Source organism: Sus scrofa, chromosome 9 (genome assembly GCF_000003025.6).
Source record: "Sus scrofa isolate TJ Tabasco breed Duroc chromosome 9, Sscrofa11.1, whole genome shotgun sequence".
In the NCBI taxonomy this organism is placed as follows: domain Eukaryota; kingdom Metazoa; phylum Chordata; class Mammalia; order Artiodactyla; family Suidae; genus Sus; species Sus scrofa.
The window spans coordinates 36500175-36524387 of NC_010451.4; the positions used below are offsets into that span (position 1 = coordinate 36500175).

General features: G+C 42.9%; 2 protein-coding genes across 5 annotated transcripts in view; both read left to right on the forward strand.

The window, feature by feature from the left end:
• CUL5 (cullin 5) overlaps nt 1–7507 on the forward strand; it is an 87876-nt gene extending 80369 nt beyond the window's left edge. For all 3 annotated transcript variants that reach the window (XM_005667298.3, XM_021062739.1, XM_005667299.3), the window contains one exon: nt 3898–7507. In XM_005667298.3, coding sequence (XP_005667355.1) covers nt 3898–4092 — 195 coding nt within the window. In that variant the 3' untranslated portion in view covers nt 4093–7507. The remainder of the gene's footprint in view (nt 1–3897) is intronic.
• LOC102164598 (endogenous retrovirus group 3 member 1 Env polyprotein-like) lies at nt 12624–23985 on the forward strand. 2 transcript variants are annotated; one of them, XR_002335626.1, is made up of 2 exons: nt 12624–13999; nt 15252–15497. XR_002335626.1 is itself a non-coding variant. In XM_021062740.1 (2 exons), the coding sequence occupies exon 2, from the start codon at nt 22530–22532 to the stop codon at nt 23373–23375; it is 846 nt and encodes a 281-aa protein (XP_020918399.1). In that variant the 5' UTR covers nt 12631–13999; nt 21144–22529; the 3' UTR covers nt 23376–23985. The 2 variants fall into 2 exon arrangements, 1 of the variants encoding a protein (XP_020918399.1); XM_021062740.1 differs by lacking the exon at nt 15252–15497 and adding an exon at nt 21144–23985 and having other exon boundaries at nt 12631–13999.

Consider the following 24213-nt stretch of genomic DNA (forward strand, 5'->3'; position numbering starts at 1 on the left):
ACTGATTAAAACCAAATTATTCCAGAGTTCCCATCATGGCTCAGTGGAAATGAATCCAAGTAGGAACCATGAGGTTGCAGGTTTGATCCCTGGCCTCGCTCAGTGGGTTAAGGATCCAGTGTTGCCATGCGCTGTGATGTAGGTCGCAGATGCTGCTTGGATCCTGCTTTGCTGTGGCTCTGGCATAGGCTGGCAGCAACAGCTCCAATTATAACCCTAGCCTGGAAATCTCCATTATGCCATGGGTGCAGCCCTCAAAAGACAAAAAGACCAAAAAAAAAACCCCAAATTATTCCACTTTTACCACTTTCATTTAATCTTGAAACTATTGGCCAATGCTATCAAATAGGAAATGAGGAAAAGATTAAAAATTTTCACTACTTACAGATCATATATAATATGATAAAGGAGCAGAGAAAAAATAAAAATCAGATGCTGTTCTATTTATCAATAAACACATAAACTGAAAAAAATAAAAGAAGAAACCATGGAATTTATAGGCATTTCTTTAAAAACCAGTGTGTAGAACCTATGTGAAGAAAGGACTTCACCTGAGAAATTCAAAAGGAGTTAAGAATAAAGAAAAAGATGATATTCTTTTTTTCTCTTACTAAATGTTTTTATTGAGGTATAATATAGTACTACATAATGCATATTTTGTAGTTTTCAGTGTGTTTTACTAAATGTGTGTACTTGTATGACCATGACCTCATAAAATACAGACCATTTCTGTCACCCCAGTAATTTCCTCATGTTTCTTATCCAGCCAGTCTCTCTCTTCAACCCACCTGATTCCTCTCTCCATTGCTGAGTTTTGCCTGTTCTCTGTATTCATATAAATAGAATCAGATGATGTATTCTTTGTATATGGCTTCTTTTGCTTAACATGAAATTTTTGAGTTTTGTGGCACAGTGGGTTAAGGATTCAGCATTGTCACTGCAGCTTCTTGGGTTACTGCTGTGGCACCGGTTTTATCCCTGGGCCAGGAACTTCCACATTGCCACGAGCACAGCCAAAAAGAAAAAAAAAAAAAGAAAAAGAAAAACAAAAGAGTTTAAAACATGAAATACCATATTGTTAAGTGGTCAGGCTGAATAACTTCAATTAGCTTTTCACATACTAGTACCAAGTTTACTGAATTTCATGTAAAAATTCAACTAGGAATATTTTTGGAATTTTAAAAAAGTGAGTCCCAGTTTTATGACAAAGAATAAATAAGTGAGAGTGATTGAGAATGTTAAAAAAAATTAAGAATAAAGTGTCAGTGGTGGTAGAACTTGCTTGTCTCAAATATTAAAACTTATTTAGGGAGTTCTCGTTGTGGCTCAGTGGTAACAGACCCAACTAGGATCCATGAGGATGGGGGTTCAATCCCTGGCCTTGCTCAATGGGTTAAGGATCCGGCATTGCTGTGAGCTGTGCTAAAGGTCACAGAAGTGGCTCAGATCCTGCGTTGCTGTGGCTGTGGCATAGGCTGACAGCCGTAACTCTCATTTGACCCCTACCCTGGGAACTTCCGTATGCCTCGGGTGCGGCCCTAAAAAGCAAACAAAACAAAACAAAACAAAAACTTATTTAAAAATATCTAAAAATAAAACTGTGACAGATTAATTGAAGAAAGTAACTCAAAATTAAACCTATTATATAAGTGTAGATGAACTTTGCAATAAAGGAAATAATTTCCATGGCCCATGGAAAGGGAATATATTATTAAGAGATTTTGGGAAATTTTACTTCTGGGAGAAAAAGGGTGATATATTCCTAGTTTGGCTATACCAGGATAAATGCTGATGGATTAGAGTTGAGATATGGAATGGAAAGGTGAGTATAGTCATACTGCAAGATGGACAGAGAAAATGAAGTTTTCTATTTTGTCTAAAACTGATTCATAATTATGCCCAGTTTACTCATCCAAGTCCCTTTAGATAATGCTAATGTCCCTTTAGCTGATGTTAAGACTGTTTTACTTTTCCCTGATTCTACTCCATCCATCCCCATTCTTTGTTGTTTTCATAAATGGCATCTGGATGTATTGAGGTTGAGAGAGATCCCCTTGACCTCATAATGACAGTGAAGGGATTGTCATATCTATATGGCAGTAGAACAGTATTCTAGACAGTGTTTTGGGTGCTTGCTCTTGTCAGCCATGGAGTGCTTTATCTGTCACCTATGGGAATTTGACTTTCTGTTGCTATCTGTTGCTGATGTGTGTAGCAGATGAACTATGACTTATTCTTTTCGTTGGTAAAGACCACATGGCCTCTTTCCTACTCTGGCTGCTTGTTCTCTGCTCTTACTGAGCTCTTGAGCCCTTTGAGACTTTACTGTATCTTCATTATGGCCCCTGGCATACATGGCACACTGTCGTTACCATCTCCTGTTAAAGGATTCCCTCTCTAAACTCTATCTGCATAGTGTGGGAACTAAGAGTGTTTCAGGAGTGCAGGTTATTTCCATTATATCATGCCACTGTTCAAGTGACCTCCAACGTATTAGATGGGGACCAGGGCCGGAACTCCTGTGGTCTCTTTTTTTCTCTTAACATCTCTAATACAACCACCACCTTCACCTCTACTAAAGCTAGAATAGGAGAAATAGGGATATTCAAGGTTATTCCTCGCCTCCTTCCTGGTTTCTGTAATGTACAAGTGCCTGAAGGGACAGACTTTTTCCCTCTCTTTCTGTTTATCTGGACCCTTTACATAAACCTCTGATCAAGAGCCTGGGTCTGGACATAACTGACAATGGCAGGAATTCACCTGACCTCCTGGTGGTAGTGTAGGAATTCTCATGTCTGTACAAGGGAAGTTGAAGGTACTTTTCTCATGCTGGATGGTCCATGACTCCCAAGATAATTGCCTTGTGTTAAAGTATCAGCACATTTTCTGTTTTTACATTTCTTTTGTAACGAATTCTAATCTCCGCTAAGACAGACGAATGCCTTTTTTTGACTATGGAGACAGCTTATACTGGAAAAGGCAAAAGAGAATAGTAATTTTCTAATTGTCCTTATTACAAACTTAATAGTAATTAAAGAAATCACCAAGGAAACCATTGATAAAATTGACTTAGATGAAAAGTGCTTATTATTGTAGAATATTAAAACACTTGACTTAGTACAAACCAAAGATAAAGAGTAGTAATAATTAATTTTTAAAACAGACACAGGAGTTCCGTCGTGGCTCAGCAGTTAACAAACCCAACTAGCATCCATTCAGCTGTGGGTTCGATCCCTGGCCTCGCTCAGTGCGGTAAAGATCTAGGGTTGCTGTGAGCTGTGGTGTAGGTTGCAGATGTGGCTCAGATCCCTCGTTGCTGTGGCTGTGGCGTAGGCCGACAGCTGTAGCTCCGATTCAGCCCCTAGCCTGGGAACCTCCATGTGCCATGGGTGTGGCCCTAAAATGCAAAATAAAAATATAAATAAAAATTAAAAAATAAGTAAAACAATCATCTGGCCTTTGCTACTATACAAAATAATAATGGTGAGTAAAAGGGACAAAATATGTATAAGGAATTTTTTGTATCATAGTTAATTCTTAATTCAATACCAGGTATACACTGTGTTCACAGGTAAGGGAAAAATTTTAAACATATATAGTGTGAAAAAAAAGAATAAAAAGAAATCACAATTAGATGTGATTTTCTTTCAGCAGAGAGGTTATGGGTAATTTTGCTTTTCCTTATTTTTTAAAATCTCCATTATATCCAGATTTTATTTTTCAGAGTGAAAAGAAAAGCTATTTTTGTTAAGTAAAAGGTACTGGTCTCAAGATTAGTCCATTGATTGGTAATCATTTGAATAGATGTTGGATAGAGAATGAAATGCACAAAAAGTCATTTTTTGTTTTTGTTTTACTTAAAATAATTTCATATTTCATTTTTATTTTTTCTTTTAGGAAGCTATCATACAAATAATGAAGATGAGAAAGAAAATTAGTAATGCTCAGCTGCAGACTGAATTAGTAGAAATTTTGAAAAACATGTTCTTACCACAAAAGAAAATGATAAAAGAGCAAATAGAATGGCTAATAGAGCACAAATACATCAGAAGAGATGAATCCGATATCAACACTTTCATATATATGGCATAATTTTGAATATTTTGGACAATATTAAGAACCCAAATTTTGAAGTGCTTGGGCAGAAAAGTTGTTACAGTTTGTGCTGGAGGAAGGTTTATCTGGACTTTGATTACATAAATATTAAAATCTGCCTTACCTAACAAAACAACTCTACTTTGCCAATCCCATTAGTCAGCATGGTGGCATCCCCTTCATGTTTCACACTCATTAACAGCATGCTGTTTTGTGGAGAAACTTGCATTCATGAAGAGCCCACTATGAACTTTGAAAAATAAATCTGATTTATACCCACAAGAAGAAATGCCGTTGGGAAGGGTGAAAGTGGGGTTCTTGTTGCTTTTTTTTTTTTTTTTTGGTTTGTTTCTCTTTTTATCCTCTCTTACAAAAATGTACTTGCACAAGGAAGGATCTTCAGATGTTTGTGCACTGAAAAACGCTGTTATGTTTTGTTTTAAAAATGCAATTAAAACTAGAAGTAGCACTCTTGGTTTCTTTTGATCGAAAGAGTGAGCTGGTCTACACAACATTGGGACAGGGCAGATGTAGTTGGAAAGATAAGAATTTAATAGTATCAAATTTTTTGTTCAAAGATTGCTTCAGTATAATAATGATTTTAATGGTGACTTAAAAATGGTATTAAATTTTTCCAACTTAAAAATGTTGACTTTCTTTAAGCAGGAGACTATTGTTTTTGTTGTTTGTTGTTAAATGATAGGGTTTTTTGGTTTTTTCTCCCTTATATGGCTGGAGAGCTTGTTTTGAAAAAGTGAAGATTATATTGTTATTTCAGTTCAAAAAAAGTATGGAGATAGGTAGATCATTTCAATTTGCAAAAGAGCAAAACAAGCATATTAAGTGTTTACTAGGACACTTAATATTTATATACCTAATATTTATTATGCCACATTCAAATTTATTAAAAATAAGACAGAAATCTCCTGCTCTAATATAATACAGTTATGTAACTGACTTCTTAATCTGTAGTATAGAAATATTTTGAAATTTTAAAGTCTCATGATGAGGATTTTATACCCTCATGTTTCTGAAAAGGAAGATACTCTGTTTTAAAAGGTAATAATTAGGTATCAGTCACCCAGGAGGAAGAGAAAAGCCACAATGTAAGACCTGGAAAACATAAGCAAAATTGTTGCATTCTGAGTATGAGCTGTAAACTTGCCAAATGTATGTACATATATATTTATATATTTTAAAAATAAAAATTTTAAAAAATGTTCAGAAGGCAACACTTACCTTGTTCCTTTCAGTCAATCCAAAGTAGCAACTTACTAGTTGCTGGCAACTGAATACCCAGAGTAGTGGAAATTTTAGGACATGAGGACATGAACAACTTGAGAAAAAACTTACTCCTCATTGGGAAAGAATGGCTCAACATGGATTTTATTCATTGTGGTGCACGTTTCAAATTTTCTGGCAAATTATTTTATATTTTATGTGATAGTATTATATTAAATGATTTTGATGATAGTAGGAAGTGGAGTGCTGGAGTGTTGAAAGACATACAGTATTATTGCAGGGTGCTTTCAAGAGCATTTCATGGAATCTGTCCCCAGTCCCAAGAAGCTTTGTGAGCTTCCTGCTGAAAGGCAAGAGAGCAAACTTAAAACATTTAAGATTTTGCTGGTTATAGTCAAATGCCTATTCTGAAACTCGTAGGAAATTGGAATTTTGTTTCTAATTTAAAAATCTTACACTTGAGCTCTAAGGTAGCATGTGTCAAATTATTAGATCAAGCATATTGTGATGAATTAAACTAAATTAGTACTCACTGTTTTCTCTAATTAGATGACTGTTACCAGTACACAAAATTGAAAATTTAAAAATGTGATAATTTGGTAAAAATTCTGACCCTTATTTTAATGAATAGTTTGATATGGCATATTTGCTTATCCAATACAAGAATGCCAAAAGAGTAAGCAATGGAAGGAAAAACTACAGGCCATTTCTTAAAGTTTAAGATTATTGTTGTTTTAAACCAGAATTATTCTCAGAACTTTTTTGGCATGTCTAATCTTTTTAGTCATTTAATTTAAGAATGAGAGCCACAATGTTTTGATTTATAAAGGCAAAATTTAATGCAAAAGTGGGTAACTCTAAATCCATAGCAAAGTTTTCTATTAAATTTTATAAATTTTTAAATAGCTAATTATGTCGTAATTGTATTTTGGGGAATAGAGCGGCAGCAAATACTATGTACTTAACAGCTTTCATCATTTTTTCGTTGTGTATACAAAAGTTTATCTTAACTACTTTCCGGTGTTTATGAAAACCATTTAGTTAACAAGGTGCCTATACCATTGTTGAATTTTCTTTAAATATATTTTGAAAATTTGCTAATTTAAAAGAAAAGAATCTGAAGAAAAAGTGTACCAGTAATTTGCTGAAGGTACAGGATCACAGTTCGTTTCCTTTAAGTCCCTTTTTTCTAGTGTGCCCTAAAATTAGTGCTCTCTGAGCAGGGATGAAACCTGTCATAGTTAAGGGGAAACTATATATACATACACGTATATGTTTTCTTCATGAGCAATATGGCAGTAGGAAACTTAAAGGTTAATTTAAGCTTTGAATGTTCGTCTTCTAGTGTCAAGATGGAGCCATCTGGAAAATGTTAACCTTTGTTGCCATATCATTGCAGAGTAAGTAGACAGGAAACAATACTTACAAGGTAAAAATACAGAACAATTATAATGCTTACAGTGAGTTAAATATTTAGACTATTACTGTTCCAATGGTTTAATGAGGATCTTGAAATAAATTCTGAAGTCTTCCAATTTTTACACTTACTGGAGGGGTCCCTGCATTCTGTCAAATTTTATTTAAATCTCTTATTTTGTGCATAAATGTTGAAATTTCCAAAAATGAAATGTTAACTCTCTTATTTTTACCTTTTATTAAATTTAATACAAAATATGACCAGAGTAGTTTAAAAGTATTTTGCATTATTTGCAGTAGCATGTTATTGGCCCTGCTCAAAGGGCAGATTTTAAAAATTCAATTTGGGTGAAAGATTTGCTAGTTTTCCAGAAAGATTTGCTGTCTTAAACTCAACATTTTTTTTTTTTCCTATTTTCATGTGAATGACTGGGATGCTATCTAATAAACTCTTCCAAGGTCATGTTTGTGAAATAAACATCACATTGAGAGCTTTCCTGTCATCTACACTATGTGTGTTGTCTGGAGTGTTGAACAAATTTGAGTTCCTAAGTTGTACTCTATCCTTGTATGGTAAATAAGATTTCGAATGTGTGCCACTACAAACTGAGATGATAATGCTGTACAATTTTAAATGGTAGCAGTTTCTGTATGCAGTAGGCTGAAATATTTTGATGAACTGCTTAATTTTTGGATTTTATTTTTTAAGTTGTATAATTTATTTTCTTGCAAAATAAAAATGTAATATAAAAGCTTTCACCTATCCAGAAAATGTTGATGTTCTACTGTTAAATAGTTTCAAGAGTTTTAAATAGCAATAGATATATATTTCCTAGTAAAATAGTAAACGTCAGGCAGACTTAAGAATGAGAAATATGAAAAGTAACTCATTGCTTTTAAATTTCAAATTCTAGTTTAAAATGGAAGCTTTTGAGAAGTTTCCTGCTAGTTCAGTGTTAAGGACCCAGCATTGTCACTGCTGACTGGTTACTGCTATGGCTTAAAAAAAAGGAAAAGGCTATCATGAATGTAGCTTTTCAATTGATGATAGTAAACATAGGGTTATCATGCCTGGAAGAATTCAAAATTTTCAAACCCTAAAGTGATTAATGCATTCTTTCATCAGTTTAGATAGGCCATGTCATAACCAAAATTTAAATTTTATATCTCCAGGTTAAGGATCCTGAATTGTCACTGCTATGGCCTGGGTTTGGTCCCTGGCTCTGGAACTTCCGGATGACAAAGATGTGGTAAAAAAATATAAAACAAATTATGTCATGTTTTGTATGTATTTGAAGTTTGTGAAATGTTTAAATTTCAAAGCTAGAGATAGCTTAGTCATAAGGTTATGAAGATGGATTGTGTCTTAGTCTTTGTAACAAAGTACCATAGAGTGGATGGCTTAGAAACCAACAGAAACTTTTGGTTTTAGAGGCTCAAATCTGAGACCCACGTGGTAGCATGGTTGGTTCTGGTGAGGAATCTTTTTCATATTGCCAACTGCTAACTTCTCCAACCCTCACTTGGCAGAAAGAGGCTTTAGAGAGCTCTCAGGGTCTTCTTTATAGAGGACTAGTCCCATTCCCAAGGGCTCCAGCTAATTACCTTCTAGAGCAAAGGCTCCATCTCCCAATAACATCCCGCTGAAAATTAGGTTTCAACATAGAACTTTTGGAGAGATACAAATTCAGTCCATAGCACTTCATATGATCTTAAACTCAACATTGGACTTTGTTTTTTGTTTTTGTCTTTTTGTTTGTTTGTTTTGTCTTTTTGCCTTTTTCTGGGACCACTCCCATGGCATATGGAGGTTCCCAGGCTAGGGGCTAATCTAGTCATCTTCACCTAAACTCAGTCAAATTCAGTTATCTTTTCATAAATGTGTGGTTAAAGGCTTGTCACTTCCAGGACTGTTCCCTTCACCCCTTCTCTCCTGGGCTTCATATGGTCTGGTGGGCCTCATGCCCACAAAGGAAAGGCCTCATGACATGTATGTGAAACTCAGTTTCCCCAGCTTCAGTTCAGCTGACTTATGTACCCTTCACAGCTGCAACAGGAAATCTACCATTTAGCTCTTTGGGGGGCTTTGGGAGTCGTGGGTATTTTCTGTGAGGCTACTTTAGGCTCCTCGCACCCAAACACCCTAAGCAACCACCTCAATCTTCTATTTAATCCCAAGCGCTCATGTGGGCTTTTTCAGACAAGCTGGTTTGAAACAGGGAACGGAGATCTACTCTCCCTCGTAACTGAATTTATCCTGTGTTTGGGGAGGGGGGGAGCGTGCTTCTGAAACTGACAGTGCTTATGCTCCTCTCTCTTGGAGTAGTAAGCACCTCCTTGGTATCTGGTAAGAGAGTATTTGACCCTATAAGGTCAAACTAAGACTGTTAAGGTGCTTATTCAAGTCTGCAGAAGGGGGATCCTTAAACTCCTGCCCTTGTCTGAACCCGAATGCAGGCCTCACCCCATCCCTCACCCACTGACCTGAGGCATATCTCTAGTCTCCACTGGTCAAGCAAGCCTGCCTCATTCTTACGGCTTTCTTGAGCAACTATTAACTCACATTGATCTCCCAAAGTTTCCTAGGCTTCCCTCTCTCTCTTATGGGACGTCTCTTTTTGGGACTTTCGCAACTACCTGTGTAAATCCTATTCTATCCCTATCAGTTCTACTGTCAAGTACTCCCTTGGCTGGGTTGCAGGAGGGGACAGGGATCAGGGGCTTGTCTCAGGAATACTCATCAGTGGCTGATCCTCCAGCTTTCTCTCCAGCTCTAGCCTTTCTCTCTTGAGTTCTACTTAACTTGGGTAGGGGTAGAAAAAATGGATTTTCACATCTTTCTTGTCTTTTACCTGAGCTGTAACTCTAGAATTTTAGAATAGGAGTTCCTGCTGTGGCACAGTGCATTAAGAATCTGACTGCAGGGAGTTCCCATAGTGGGAATCCATAAGGATGCAAGCTCAATCTCTGGCTTTGCTCAGTGGGTTGAGGATCTGCCATTGCTGTGAGCTGTAGTGTAGGTTGCAGATGTGGCTGGGATCTTTGGTTGCTGTTGCTATGGCATAGGCTGGCAGCTCTAACTCTGATTCGACCCCTAGCTAAGAACTTCCATGTGCTGCACATGTGGCCCTCAAATGCAAAATAATAATAAAAGACAAAAAGAATCTGACTGCAGGAGTTCCATCGTGGCTTCGCAGTATCAAACCCTATTAATACTGATTCGATCCCTGTCCTCATTCAGTGGGTTAAGGGTTCCACATTGTAGACTCAGCTTGGGTCTGGCATTGCTGTGACTGTGGCTCCGATTGACCCCTAGCCTGGGAACTTCCATATGTCACAGGTGCAGCCCTAAAAAGACAAAGAAGAATCTGACTGAAGCAGCTCAAGTCTCTGTGGAGGCACATAGGTTTGATTCCTGGCTGGAATTTCCATATGCTGTGGGTGTGGCCAAAAAAAGAGAATTTTGGAATTAAAAAATGTAGTGTCTGTAAGGTCAGCAGAAAGGACAAGACCCGAGTTCAGCATAAAAGACTTTATTAGCGGGGTATACTGTCAGGCTGACTCACAAGGGGAGGTCAACAGTCAGCCACTCGAGGAGGGAGGTTATATGTGGGAGCCAAGAAAGGGGGTTTCTGTGCAGAAGCTGATTGGCCATTTCTTATGTAAATAGGGTGAAAAGGAACAGACCAATCAGTTTGGGAGGATTGTTTGTTAGTAGGATATGAACAGAAGTTTAGACATTTTCCTGGGTGAGTTAGTCTTTAAGATTGGGTCGCATGATTTTGGGAAGACTTAGTCATGTCTCTCCAGGAGCTAGGTGAGAGCCTAGAGCTAAGTCTGGTTTTTCCCGGGACGAACCTAACAGGGTCCCTGTTAGAACAGCAGGGAAGAGGGAGGAAGAGGCTGGAGCAGCAATGAGATTGAAAGCAGGGTTTATTGACCAACAGAGAGGTCAGGAGCTCTGAGTAAGGAAGACTCTGGCTCAACTCTCCCCTCCCTCCCGCAGGGGAGTGCTTGTTTTTTTTTTTATAGAAGGTGGTTTTGTTTGTTCTAGGAAACTCAAACCGTTACATGGTCCTGTTTGATAATGAGGAGTCTGCAAGTCTGGATTGTGCTGGCTTCTGCTGATTTTTTGTCCTTTTTAGGCCTTGTTTTGCTTCCCACCTAAGAGTCCTTTTTTAGGGCCACGCATGCTAGTCAGGTTCTTAACCTACTGAGCCACCTCAAGAACTCAGTGTAATGTCCTATTGCTTGTTGGCTTTGGTTCTGCTTCTCCTCAGCATGGTTATGGCCTCACATCCTGGGTGTGGATTATCACAGATGTATAGAGAAATGGAGGCAGAGGGTGCCTGTCACAGCTCACAGCATAACCTGGTTCCCTGCTACCTTTCTTTGTAGAATTCTTGCTCCAACTAATTTGGTTGCGTCCTCTTCCTTCAATTAGATGGTAGTGTTCCCCAAGTTTCTATGGACTCCTCTTTGTGGAATTTCATCTATTTAATACCTTCAACAATTACCTTCCCAGAATTCCCATAGTGGCTCAGTGGTAATGAACCTGACTAGTATTGAAACTGACAGCATTAATGGCCTGAACATAGCCAAAACTCATATTGGGACTTGAACCCGGCCAAAACCCAGAATGGGACTTGAACTCGCATGCTGGGAGTCGAACCCAGCCTAGACCCAGACTGAGACTTGAACCCACAGTTTTAAATTAGAATGACTTACCTGGTGTCTAGACTTACTAAGGTTCAGGTTCTTCATGCCTCTGAACAGAAGGAAATAAAAGTGATAGGCAAGAAATAGATTTATTAAGATAGGATGCTTGTGAGAGATGCAAGTGGGAGGCAAGGAGTCTCTGCCCCCAGGGTCAGGTGGGCTACAGTTATATCATCCAAGGGGAGTAGGGGTTGGGAAAGTAGCTCCTCCTTAGTATCTGGTAAGGTGTGATTCAAATCTGCAGAAGGAGGGTCCTCAAATTCCTGCCCCAGGCCTGAATCTGAACACAGGCCTCATGCCACCCCTGACCCAATGATCTGAGCAGTTCCCTCGTGCCTTCACTAGTCAAACAAGCCTGCTTTGTTCTGATGGCTTTCTTGAGCAATTATTAACTTACAGTGTCCCCCTTGGTTTCCCTCTCTATCTATGATCCTTTATTGGGACCTCTACAACTACCTATGCCTACTCCATCCCTCTCAGTATCCATGAGGATGAAGATTAGATTCCTGGCCTTGCTCAGTGGGTTAAAAGATCCTGCGTGGCCGTGGCTGTGGCATAGGCCAGCAAATACAGCTCTGATTGGACCCCGAGCTGGGAACTTCCATATGCTGTGGGTGCAGCCCTAAAAAGAAAAATTAAATTAAATTTTAAAAAGTCCAATTACCTCCCTGCCCTAACTCCAAAATATATACTTTAATCTGGAAATTGTTCCCAAGTAAATTTTTTTTGGGGGGGGGGGTTTGCCATTTCTGCAATCTCCCTCCCTTTCTTATGTGTCCACTGAACCTCTTAAAAGTCATGGTGGCCTCCTAATACCGTCATATGCATTGAACGCTTTCCATCCTTAGCTTACTTTACTGCCCTCTTAACAGTTGACACTATTGGTGGCTTCTCAAGCCACCACTAACCAAGCTTCTCTCCTAATATTATATAACTTACAATTTTCATACTCTTTTTTTTTTTTTTTTTTTTTTTTTTTTTTTTTTTTTTTTTTGTCCTTTTGCCTTTTCTAGGGCTGCTTCCACGGCATATGGAGGTTCCCAGGCTAGGGGGCTAATCAGAGCTGTAGATGCCAGCCTATGCCAGAGCCACAGCAAGGCAGGATCCGAGCCACCTCTGCGACCTACATCACAGCTCAGGGCAATGCTGGATCCTTAACCCACTGAGCAAGGCCGGGGATCGAACCCGCAACCTCATGGTTCCTTGTTGGGTTTGTTAACCACTGCGCCACGACGGGAACTCCAGCAAGTAAATTTTTTTTGACAAATGTAAATAAAGATCAGAATAAGGCGTCTAGACTGCCCCACATGTAAGACACTCAATTGCCACAATTATCCTCCTTGTAGTAAATGTCCCTATTTTCTTAAAATTTTTTGACTTTTCAAATTCCTAGGTTCTTATGAAATTGTTAGTGTCAACTGAAAAAAAAAAAAAAAATGCAAAACCTGAAAGCTGAGAGTTAAGTTTTATTTGGGGTGAAACTGAAACTGACAGTATTAACGGCCTGAACCTAGCCAGAACACAGATTGGGACTTGAACCCAGAGTAATTCCAGATGGGGACTCAAACCCAAGGTTTTAAATTAGAATCAATCACCCTATGTCTGGATTCACTAAGGTTCAGGATCTTCATGTCCCCATGCAGAAGGAATTCAGCGAGAGACAAAGTGATAGGCAAGAAATACAGTTATTAGGATAGGACGCTTGTGAGAGATGCAAGCATCCTGGCAAGGAGGCTCTGCCCTGAGGAGCTGGTGGGTTAGTTTTGTCATCCAAGGGGAGTCAGGGTTGGACAAGCCTGCCTTTTCCTTTCCGGGAGTAGCAGCTCCTCCTTGGTATCAGGTAAGGTGTGTGTTCAAATCAGCAGAAGGGAGGTCCTCAAACTCCATCCCTTGGTCTGAATCTGAATGCAGGCCTCATCCCATCTCCCATCCAATGACCTGAGGCAATTCTCGCACTTGTACTAGTCAAGCAAGCCTGCCTTGTTCTGATGACTTTTCTGAGCAATTTATTAACTTACAGTGATCTCCCAGGGTTCCCTAAATTTCCCTGGTTATCTGTGGTCCTTTGCTGGGACTTCTAAAACCACCTGTGCCTACTCCATCCCTGTCAAAATTAGGACTTAAATCCGGGAGGCAGCATTTGAGGTAGCCGTGGGAAACTTCTCAGAGGAGGAAGCTAGAATATGAGTTTTTGCCACAAAGGGAAGGTAGTAGGAACAAAAGATTTACAGACAACCAGATTTACCTGAAGAGATTTATAGAAAACCAGTTTCTATGGGAAGATGTAAGTGTCCAGGCTTACTGGAATCACTTCTTTGATATGCACCTCAGCGGTGGGCCAGTCTTCTCTGTTTCTTTCCTAGGTTCTGCTGGGGACATGGCTTGGATTGTCAGTGTCGAAAAATGAAACACATGAACACAGGGAGATCTTGACAAGGCTCTTTATTTCTGCGGAAGGGCGCACGCGTGTGCTCAAAAAGCCCGCGCACTGAACAAAGGACCCTCCCTTGTTTAATCCCTAATGCAGGTGACTTATCTGTTCCCTTCCCATTGGTCAGGTCCAGGTGCACTTTCTTCCCGGTTGGCTAATTGAAACAAATTGTTGCTGGGAAAAGAGTAAAGAGGAAGGGGATCGCAGGGGGTGTTTCATTGGAAACTGGAGCAAAATAGAGTAACCAAGATTTCCTTTGATAGAAAAGATGTTACGTTGCTTTCCACAGTTCCCTCAAGGCTCACTGGTCCACTCTTGGGAGTGGCTGTTCTCACAGCTGACCATGATATCTTTAGTTTTGTCCACTTAACTACAGCTCAGTCTATCAGTTTAGCTCTGAAATACTGCCCCAAAGAGGATAGGGGGAATATCAAGTTATAAATCATGAAGGTGAAGGGGGAGGTGCATGCAGCCATGCACATGTTTTGCAGACAAACGTTTGCTGCTGGTCTCATGAAAGTTACTACTAGTCACAGGCATCAGTCATCATTAAAGGATTTTAATGTTTTCCTAGATATGAGGAGTTGTAAGATTTGGGGTCATAAAATCTCCTAAAAATATGTAACTATCTGAAGACTTGTTCTTCCAGTTTTTCTAGAACACAGAGTACCTCATTCTGGTCTCCACCCCAAGCTCCTCCGCTCAGGTGGTGCTGCAGGTCAGCAGCTGTAGCGGCTCATGTTTTACTCCATGTAGAGGCTGATGGCAAGTGCCAAACTTTAGTTCACATGAGCTACATTTTGGGCTGTTGCTCGCATTTGTGATGAACCTGCTCTTGTTTTTGTGAAGTCGACTTTGAAGGGAAGCTATCTGTTGTAGCTCAGGAGTAAATTTGCAATTCTCTCTCAGCTGCCCTTAAAGTGCTTTGAAATTCTCTATAAGTCATACTGTCCAACAGAGTGGCAATGTTTCCAACTAGTGCTTTGGATGGCAGAATTGTCCAGTCAACACTGACGCCCTGTGTTGTAGAATTCCCAGAAATCACCTCAGAGGACACTCGAGGAAGATGAAGAATAGCTTTATTATGCCGGCGGGTCCACAGGAAATCGATTCCCAATCATGGACCCTGAACAGAAAAGGAGAGATACATTTACAGTGCTTGCTTATGTGTCTAACATGCTACATTAACCTTTAGTTACATGCAGGATACAGAAAGAGGTATAGCTGTACAAAATGCCTTATATTGTTACTTTAATGATTAACCTTAAGTACAATCTAGCTGTTTTTGAATTTATTTAGAACAATCCCTTGGGAGTTTCTCAAGTCCTAATGACTTTGTTTTTCTCAGAGCCCTCCTATGAGTCACCTTAAGTTCACCAAGATGGACAGTGGCAGCAAGATGGCTTCACTCTTGCCAAGCTCCCTATTCCCTTTTTCACACCCCTGCACCTGTGCTTCTGAAATGGAGTTTTAGCTAAAGAACAACCCCCCCTTGGCTAAGAAGGCAGCTGCAAGCCTTTCCAGCTGTGCTAATTACTATGCCACCCTTCTTGTAATAATGTAACAACTGTGTGCTCTCTGTCCAAGCCAGCAGCCCTGCTAATCAGGTACCCAGCATTGCTTATCAGTTCTGCTTCTGTAACCTTGCTTGCTCAGTTTCTTAGGGAGGAACACTGTCTGCTTGGGGATGGGGGAGGTCCGGGATGCTTACATGGGAAAATCAAGACCTTGTAGTGTATAAAAGTTACTGAGAACAAAGACCTGGTGCTCAGACTCTGGAGGTGACTCCTCTGAGCCCGCACCGGTGCTGAATAAACCTTGCTTTTCCATATCTCCGAGTGCTGCTTGTCTCCTTCCGTTGCCACAGTTTTCTGCGGTTTCCGCAACATTTTGGTGCGTTGGCTGGGAAGCTGACAACCGAGCTGGCGTTTTGTGCCACCGTTGTTGGGGAACTGGGGGAGGCCACGGTCGCCGGCCCGGTGACAGGTGGATAGCGTGCACCGGCCATTTTGCCGGATCCAGACCCTCACTCGGGCTGTGGCCTTGGCCTACACCGCTTCCCGAACGGACTCAGAAGGAGAGTGGAAACAGCTTCCTGGACAGGACGTCAGACTGGTGAGTGCCCCGGGGATATCTGCCCAAGTCAGGACCCACCATATGGTGGAAGGAGAGACTGATCACCTCTCAGTGACCAAAGGGTCACTCAGGTCAGGGTTTGCTCCCTTGGGATCGGGAGGCTTGCCAATTCTGGTGTGTGTGTGTGTGTGAGTGACTGGAGAGAACAAGAGCCCATGCTCCACCATCTTTGGACTACGGAGCCAGAGTGAGTCCTAACCTGCAGTTCCACGATGACCCTCATACAGCTTATGGTGGCCCTCTTCGGGGGATCCTGATGTTGGGGTTTATACAGTCCCACCTATGCTAAGAGGCGCCTGAAATATCTCCTCCAGGGGAGCGGTCAGGCGGAGGAAGCGATTGTTACCTGAGGCCTTGTCCTCACTGTTTGTCTTGCATCACCAGCACAGGGTGGGACTTCACACAATGGGTAAATCGGCTTCCAAGCCCACTGTCTTAGAGTGTATGGTTAAGAATTTTGGAGTTCCCGTCGTGGCGCAGTGGTTGACGAATCCGACTAGGAACCATGAGGTTGCGGGTTCGGTCCCTGCCCTTGCTCAGTGGGTTAACGATCCGGCGTTGCCGTGAGCTGTGGTGTAGGTTGCAGACGCGGCTCGGATCCTGCGTTGCTGTGCCTCTGGTGTAGGCCGGTGGCTACAGTTCCTATTCAACCCCTAGCCTGGGAACCTCCATATGCCGCGGGAGCGGCCCAAGAAATAGCAACAACAACAACAAAAAACAAAAAGACAAAGGCAAAAAAAAAAAAAAAAAAGAATTTTAAGAAAGGATTTTCTAGAGATTATGGTGTTAAGCTGAGTCCTGGAAAACTGTGTACCCTCTGTACCCTAGAGTGGCCCTCCTTTGGTGTTGGCTGGCCTCCAGAAGGGACCTTAGATGTGTTCACAGTTACACCAGTATATAGTGTTATAACAGGAGACCCTGGACACCCAGACCAATTTCCATATATTGATCAATGGTTAGAAATTGCCTATTTGAGGCCCCCATGGGTTCGGTTCTGCACCACAGACCAGGGACAGTGTAGGGTGCTAGTAGCCCAGTCCAAGAAAAAGACCTTGTCTCAAAGGAAGGTGCCACCTATTTATCAAGGGGAACCTGATGACTCGCCCCCTATGCCACCACCTTATGTGCTGCTTGCCCCACGTCCAGGAGCCAAAGGTCCCCAGATGCCAGATAGCCCACCGCCTTCTGTTTCCCTTCCTGCTTCTGCTTCTGAAGTTCCCGAGGCAATATCACCCCCACAGCCAGATTCTCCAGAACCTATGAGCAGGCATCTCCGTTCAGCTCAGGGAGCAGCCACTCCAGCATTACAAATGCCCTTACGGGAGACACGGGGACCACAGCAAGTCGCCCCTGATGGGACCATACAAGAGGGGGGATGTTTTTATTATTACCAGCCCTTTTCCACTGCCGATCTCCTCAACTAGAAACACCATACTCCCTCATATTCTGAAAAGCCTCAGGCGCTGATTGATCTCTTAGAATTCATTTTCCAGACACACTGTCCCACCTGGATAGACTGCCAGCAACTCCTTTTTACTCTATTTGACACTGAAGAGCGCTGGCGAATTGTAACAGAAGCCCAAAAATGGCTTCAGGCCAATGCGGGGGGTCGAGCAGACTTGGCAAACTGGGTGAGGGAAGCCTTCCCAGAAGAAAACCCCCACTGGGACTATGACACTGAGGAAGGGAAACGTAACCTAGAGAGGTACAGGCAGGCCTTCCTACAGGGGGCAAAAGCTGGGGCTAAAAAGCCCACTGATATAGCTAAGATCAGTGAGATACTACAAGAGCCAAATGAAAGCCCAACCAAATTCTGTGAGAGACTATGTGAGTCTTCCCGAACCTACACCCCTTTTGATCCCGAGGCCCCTGAGAACCAACGGATGATAAATGCTGCCTTTGTGGGACAAGCCCAATCAGATATCCGTAAAAAGCTACAGAAATTAGAAGGCTTTGCAGGAGAGAATGCCACTAAACTGTTGGAAATAGCCCACAAGGTTTTTATTAACCGAGACCAGGTGGCCCGCCGTGATGCAGAAAAGAGAATGAAACAAAAAGTGACTCTTATGGCAGCCTCCCTGTCAAAACCGGTGCCCCCAATGGGACCACCCCGTAGGGGACAAGGCACAAGGCCAGGGAAAAGGAGTCCCCTGGAACATGACCAATGTGCTTACTGCAAAGAAAAGGGACATTGGAAAATGAATGCCCCAACCGTCCTGAGAAAAAGACCAAGGCCCCACCTAGCCGGTACCGATCTGAGCCATTCAGCACCAACCTGATCAGCCTAGCTGAGTCTGATTGGGGGGACCAGGCTCTCTCCAACTGGGCCCCCGAGAGCCTATGGTCAGAATTCAAGTAGGGGGCCACCCCATAGACTTTATGGTTGACACAGGTGCCGAACTTTCTGTGGTTACACAGCCTGTGGCTCCCCTCTCGGGGAAAGAAACCACCATTGTTGGGGCCACAGGTAACCAAACCCACAGGCCCTTCTGCGGTCCTCGACGATGTCGGTTAGGAGGCCATGAAGTAATACATGAATTTCTTTACCTGCCTGACTGCCCAGTCCCCCTGATGGGAAGAGACCTGCTGGCTAAAAAGGGGGCACAAATTTCCTTTTCTACTGACGGATTGGCCCAACTTAAATTGACAGAACCCCCCTCTCCTTTAATCATGGCTCTTGCTGTAAAAAGGGAAGAGGAATGGCGCTTGTACTCTCCCCCTTCAGAAATGGGGACCATTCCCCCGAACTAGAGACTAAATACCCATTGGTTTGGGCTGAAGGAAACCCACCAGGACTGGCAAAACTCCACGCTCCTGTCTTAATTGATCTAAAACCCGGAGCTCAACCGGTAAAGCTATAGCAATACTCAATTCCCAGAGAAGCTCGACTGGGAATCCAGGTTCACCTGGATCGGCTGCTTCAGCATGGACTGTTAATAAAATGTCAGTCCCCTTGGAACACCCCTTTACTGCCCGTGAAAAAACCGGGAACACAGGACTACCGTCCAGTACAGGACTTGAGAGCCATAAATGAAGCAACAGTCACATTACACCTGTCCGTCCCTAACCCATATACCCATATTCCACTGCTAAGTGGTTTACTTGCCTGGACTTAAAAGACGCCTTTTTCTGCCTCCAGGTGGCACCTGCCAGTCAGCCCTTGTTTGCTTTTGAATGGGAGAATCCACATACAGGGACAAAGGAACAGCTCACCTGGACTAGACTCCCACAAGGATTGAAAAACTCTCCCACTCTTTTTAGCGGCGCCTTAGCTGCTGACCTAGCTAAATTTCCTGGACAGAAACTGGGCTGTGTTTTGCTACAGTATGTTGACAACCTCTTACTAGCTGGCACCACGGAGGCTCAGTGCCTAGAGGGAACAAGAGCTCTCCTTTCCCTACTGATGGAGGCAGGGTATCGGGTATCAAAGAAAAAGGCACAAATCTGCAAAAAAAACAAGTCAAGTATCTGGGCTTCAACATCATGCAGGGCCAACGAATGCTGGGGACTGAAAGAAAGCAGGCAGTTTGTGGCATTCCTGTCCCTACCACCCGCCGGAAGGTGAGTTCCTAGGGGCAGCAGGATTCTGCCGGATATGGATCCCCGGGTTTTCAGACCTGGCCAGGCCTCTGTATGAGGCTCTAAAAGGGGAAGAAAAGGCACTCCTTAAATGGGGACCAAGCCAGGAGACAGCGTTTCAGACAATCAAAACTAAACTCACTGAGGCTCCAGCCTTGGGACTTCCTGATGTAACCAGAGAATTTAACCTTTTTGTTCATGAGAAAAATGGGATGGCTTTGGGAGTCTTAACTCAAGAATTTGGGCCTTGGCAGAGGCCAGTGGCATATCTGTCTAAACAAATTGACTCAGTTGCTGCCGGATGGCCTCCCTGCCTCCGAGCGCTGGCAGCTACCACCTTGTTGGTAAGAGAGGCTGACAAGTTGACCCTGGGACAAAACCTCAATGTTAAAGTCCCACACTCAGTTGTAGCCCTAATGGATACCAAGGGCCACCATTGGCTCACACATGCATGAATGACTCAATATCAAGTGTTACTATGTGAAAATCCACGGGTAAAACTGGAGGTTGTACGAACTCTGAACCCAGCCACTTTTCTGCCAGATGAAGCGGGGCCCCCAGACCATAACTGCCTGGAGGTACTAGATGAGGTGTTTTCCAGCAGGCCTGACTTTGACTGATAAACCACTCCAAAATCCTGACCTGGTTTTATATACTGATGGCAGCAGCTTTATGGAGGATGGAAAAAGGATGGCAGGATATGCTGTGGTATCTGACTTAAAAGTGATAGAAGCAGAGGTGCTTCCTCAAGGCTGGTCAGCACAGAGAGCAGAATTATGGGCCTTAATCAGAGCACTGGAACTCATCCAAGACCAGCGAGTTAATATCTATACCAACTCACGATATGCCTTTGCAACTTTACATGTCCATGGAGCCTTATATAAAGAAAGAGGGCTCCTCACTGCTGAAGGAAAAGGAATTAGAAACCAGGCTGAAATCTTAAAGCTCCTAGAGGCAGTATGGGAACCTAAAGAAGTTGCAGTTATCCACTGTAAAGGCCACCAAAAGGGGGATGACCCAGTGACAAAAGGAAACCATAGTGCTGATGCAGCTGCCAGACAGGCAGCCTGGGGACAACAGCCAGACAAACCTAAGGTCTTGCTGGCCCCAGAAGTGCCAGCTGTCCCCAAATATTCTCCAGAGGAAGAAAAACGGATAAGGGAGGAAGGAGGAACTAAAACTAAAACAGGGTGGTGGGTCACATGGGACCACTGAGTTTACATTCCAGAACAGCTGGCCTACAAACTAGTCCGCCAAGAACATGAGCTAACCCACATGGGCAAAACTGCCTTAGAGAGCTTACTGGGCCAGTACTATCTCATTGCTCGTCTTCCTGCACTCTGCTCCTCTGTCTCCCAAAGATGCATAACCTGTTTACAGAGTAATGCCCGCCAGGGGCCCCACAGACCAGCTGGGGCACAGCACTGCGGACTGTCCCCATTCGAGGATATGGAAGTGGACTTTACTGAGGTCTCCCCTAGTAAGGGGTACAAATATTTACTAGTTTTTATCTGTACTTTTTCAGGATGGATAGAGGCCTTCCCTACCCGAACTGAAAAGGCAAGGGAAGTAACCAAGGCACTCCTGAGAGACATTATTCCCAGATATGGAATGCCTCTGACCATCGGGTCAGATAATGGACCGGCATTTGTGGCTGAAACAGTACAATAGGTGGCAAAAGCTTTACAGATCCGATGGAAACTACATTCTGTGTATCGCCCTCAAAGTTCAGGGAAAGTAGAACGCATGAACCGAAGCCTTAAACAGACACTGGCAAAGTTATGTCAGGAAACTGGCTTGCCCTGGATAGACATGTTGCCGGTGGCCCTCTTAAAAGTGAGATGCTCACCCCGAGCGGGAATAGGATTCTCGCCATTTGAAATCTTATATGGAAGGCCACCTCCACTAATCAGTTTAAAAGGAAACACCAGGGAGTTGGGAGACTTGGAATTACATAAAGAATTACAAGGACTGGGGCTCACTATTTCTCGGATACATAGATGGGTCACAGACAGAATACCTGTGTCCTTAGGTATAACAGTACACCCCCACAAGCCGGGGGACCAGGTGTGGATAAAGGACTGGAAAAAGGAGCCTTTGAGGCCGGTATGGAAGGGCCCCTATACTGTAATTCTAACCACCCCCACTGCTCTTAAAGTAACAGGAATAGATGCTTGGATCCATCATTCTAGAGTAAAACCGGCTGGCACAGCTGACGACCTTGGAGAGTGGGAGACTGCCCTCGATCTGGAGAGACCTCTTCGCCTGACAATACAGAGAAGGGGACGACGATCTCAAAGCCCTGCTCTGACCACACCGGAAGCTGGTCCGTCAACACACAGCTGAAGCTTGAGGAATCGGCAGCCTGGTAAAATAAACTGCCTTACCTCCCTTCCACAAGAGACTCTCTAACTGTCATATACTGTTATCTTATGACCAACATGTATGTTTGCTGCCTGCTACTGTTAATCTGGTCCCCTTTGGTTCTGTCAGGATCCATGTCCTTATGTGACCCGTGCATTCGAGTGACCTGATCAGATCAAGGGGTTACATGGACTTTGCTTTACTCCACTCGTTTCTCCTGTTCCGGAGAAATTCATGGAAGTTGTACTCACAACAGGACCACTTATTCTATCTGTCAACAGGGGGACCAATATACTTGCTTTGATCCACGATACTCACCAACTGAGGAATGGTTAGAAGTCCAGCGCTCTCATAAGTCAGGGCAGCTAATTAATCGGACCCAAATTACCAACCCCAAGTTGCCAGTGTCAATACTTTTCGATGCCTGTGAAGCTATGAATGGGTCATGGACTTCTACTAGACCATGTGGAAGCTCATCATGGGAAAGAGAATATAGGCTCCAGCATAAATATATGTGCTGGGGGACCACCTGGAATGATTGCTTGGAATGCACTTACTGGAGCTGTGTGGCCTGGGCAACTGGAATAAGGGAGACAAAACAGCTGTCCTTCAAAAGGGTACAGCCCCTCCAGACTGCCAGACTAAAACTTGTAACCCAGTTAATTTCACTATTTTCAATTCCAGTGAGCCCAAATGGAAGGAGGGTTTCAAAATAAGCATTCGCATTGACGGAAGAGGCCTTGACCCTGGAGCTGTGTTACATTTCCAGAGAATCACGTTTGCGCTCCAAGCTGCCTCTCACAGCATCTTTCATTCCTTTTATGAAGAAATAAGAAACACCCCACCTCCCATTGTGGCCACAACTAAGAACTTGTTCTTAGCCCTGGCAGAAACTATTGCACAAACTCTCAAGGTCTCCTCTTGTTATGTATGCGGGGGAACAAACACAGGAGACCACTGGCCTTGGCAAGCCAGAGAACTGGACCCATTAGAGCCTCCTAATGAGACTGCATACCCCCAACTCACCAATGGGGTATGGCTCCTCAGAACTGCTATTATAGGGAGAAATTGTCTTGCGAGGTGGGGAGGACGGTTTAATGTTTCGGTAGGAAGCTTAACATGTTTAGGCCTAAGGTATTATAATCTGACTGCCCAAAAGACTCAATGGTGGTCATCCTCCAATCACTCAGAGCCCAAGCCTAATCCCTTGTCTAACTTTTCCCACCTTCAACAAGCATGGGAAGATATCAGTACTAATATCCAGTGGCGGGCACCAAAGGGATTATATTGGATTTGCAAAAAATGGCCTATTCCATACTCCCCCCAAATTGGGCTGGGGCATGTGTACTGGGAACAATCAGACCTTCCTTCTTCCTGCTCCCGCTGTCACTAGGAGAGCAACTGGGAGTTCCTATATATAGGGCACAGGGTTCCCAGAGAGACCGGAGGGCTCTCCAAATTGGAGAGTGGAAAGATGATGAATGGCCCCCAGAATGGATAATTCAATATTATGGACCTGCCACCTGGGCAGAGGATGGCTCTTGGGGATATTGCACCCCTATCTATATGCTGAACCGCATCATCAGACTACAGGCAGTTTTGGAACTTATAACAAATGACACTGCAAGGGCCTTGACTATATTGGTCCAACCACAAACTAAAATGCGCAGTGCAATCTACCAAAAGCGCTTGGCCTTGGATTATTTACTTGCTTCTGAAGGAGGGGTTTGTGGAAAATTTAACTTAAGTAATTGTTGTCTACAAATAGATGATGCTGGAAAGGTGATAGAGGAAATTGCTGACCGCATGACTAAACCAGCCTGTACAAACTTGGAAAGGATGGGATGCAGACAGTCTCTTTGGTAAATGGTTCTCTTGGTTGGGAGGAATTAAGACAATGGTTGGAATAGTCATGGTTATACTCGCAGGGTGCCTACTTGTTCCCTGCCTTGTACCTCTCCTGATAAATATTATAAAAGGTTTTATAAAAACCATGGTTGAAAGAAAAACAGCCTCCCACCTGCTACTTATTAGAGGCTATCAAAGGGTTATGACTGATGATGATCTGTAAAGGGTGCAGATGCGCCCTGAACATCAAGAGGGGGGAATGAAATAGAGTTTTAGCTAAAGAACAAACCCCCCTTGGCTAAGAAGGCAGCTGCAAGCCTTTCCAGCTGTGCTAATTACTATGCCACCCTTCTTGTAATAATGTAACAACTGTGTGCTCTCTG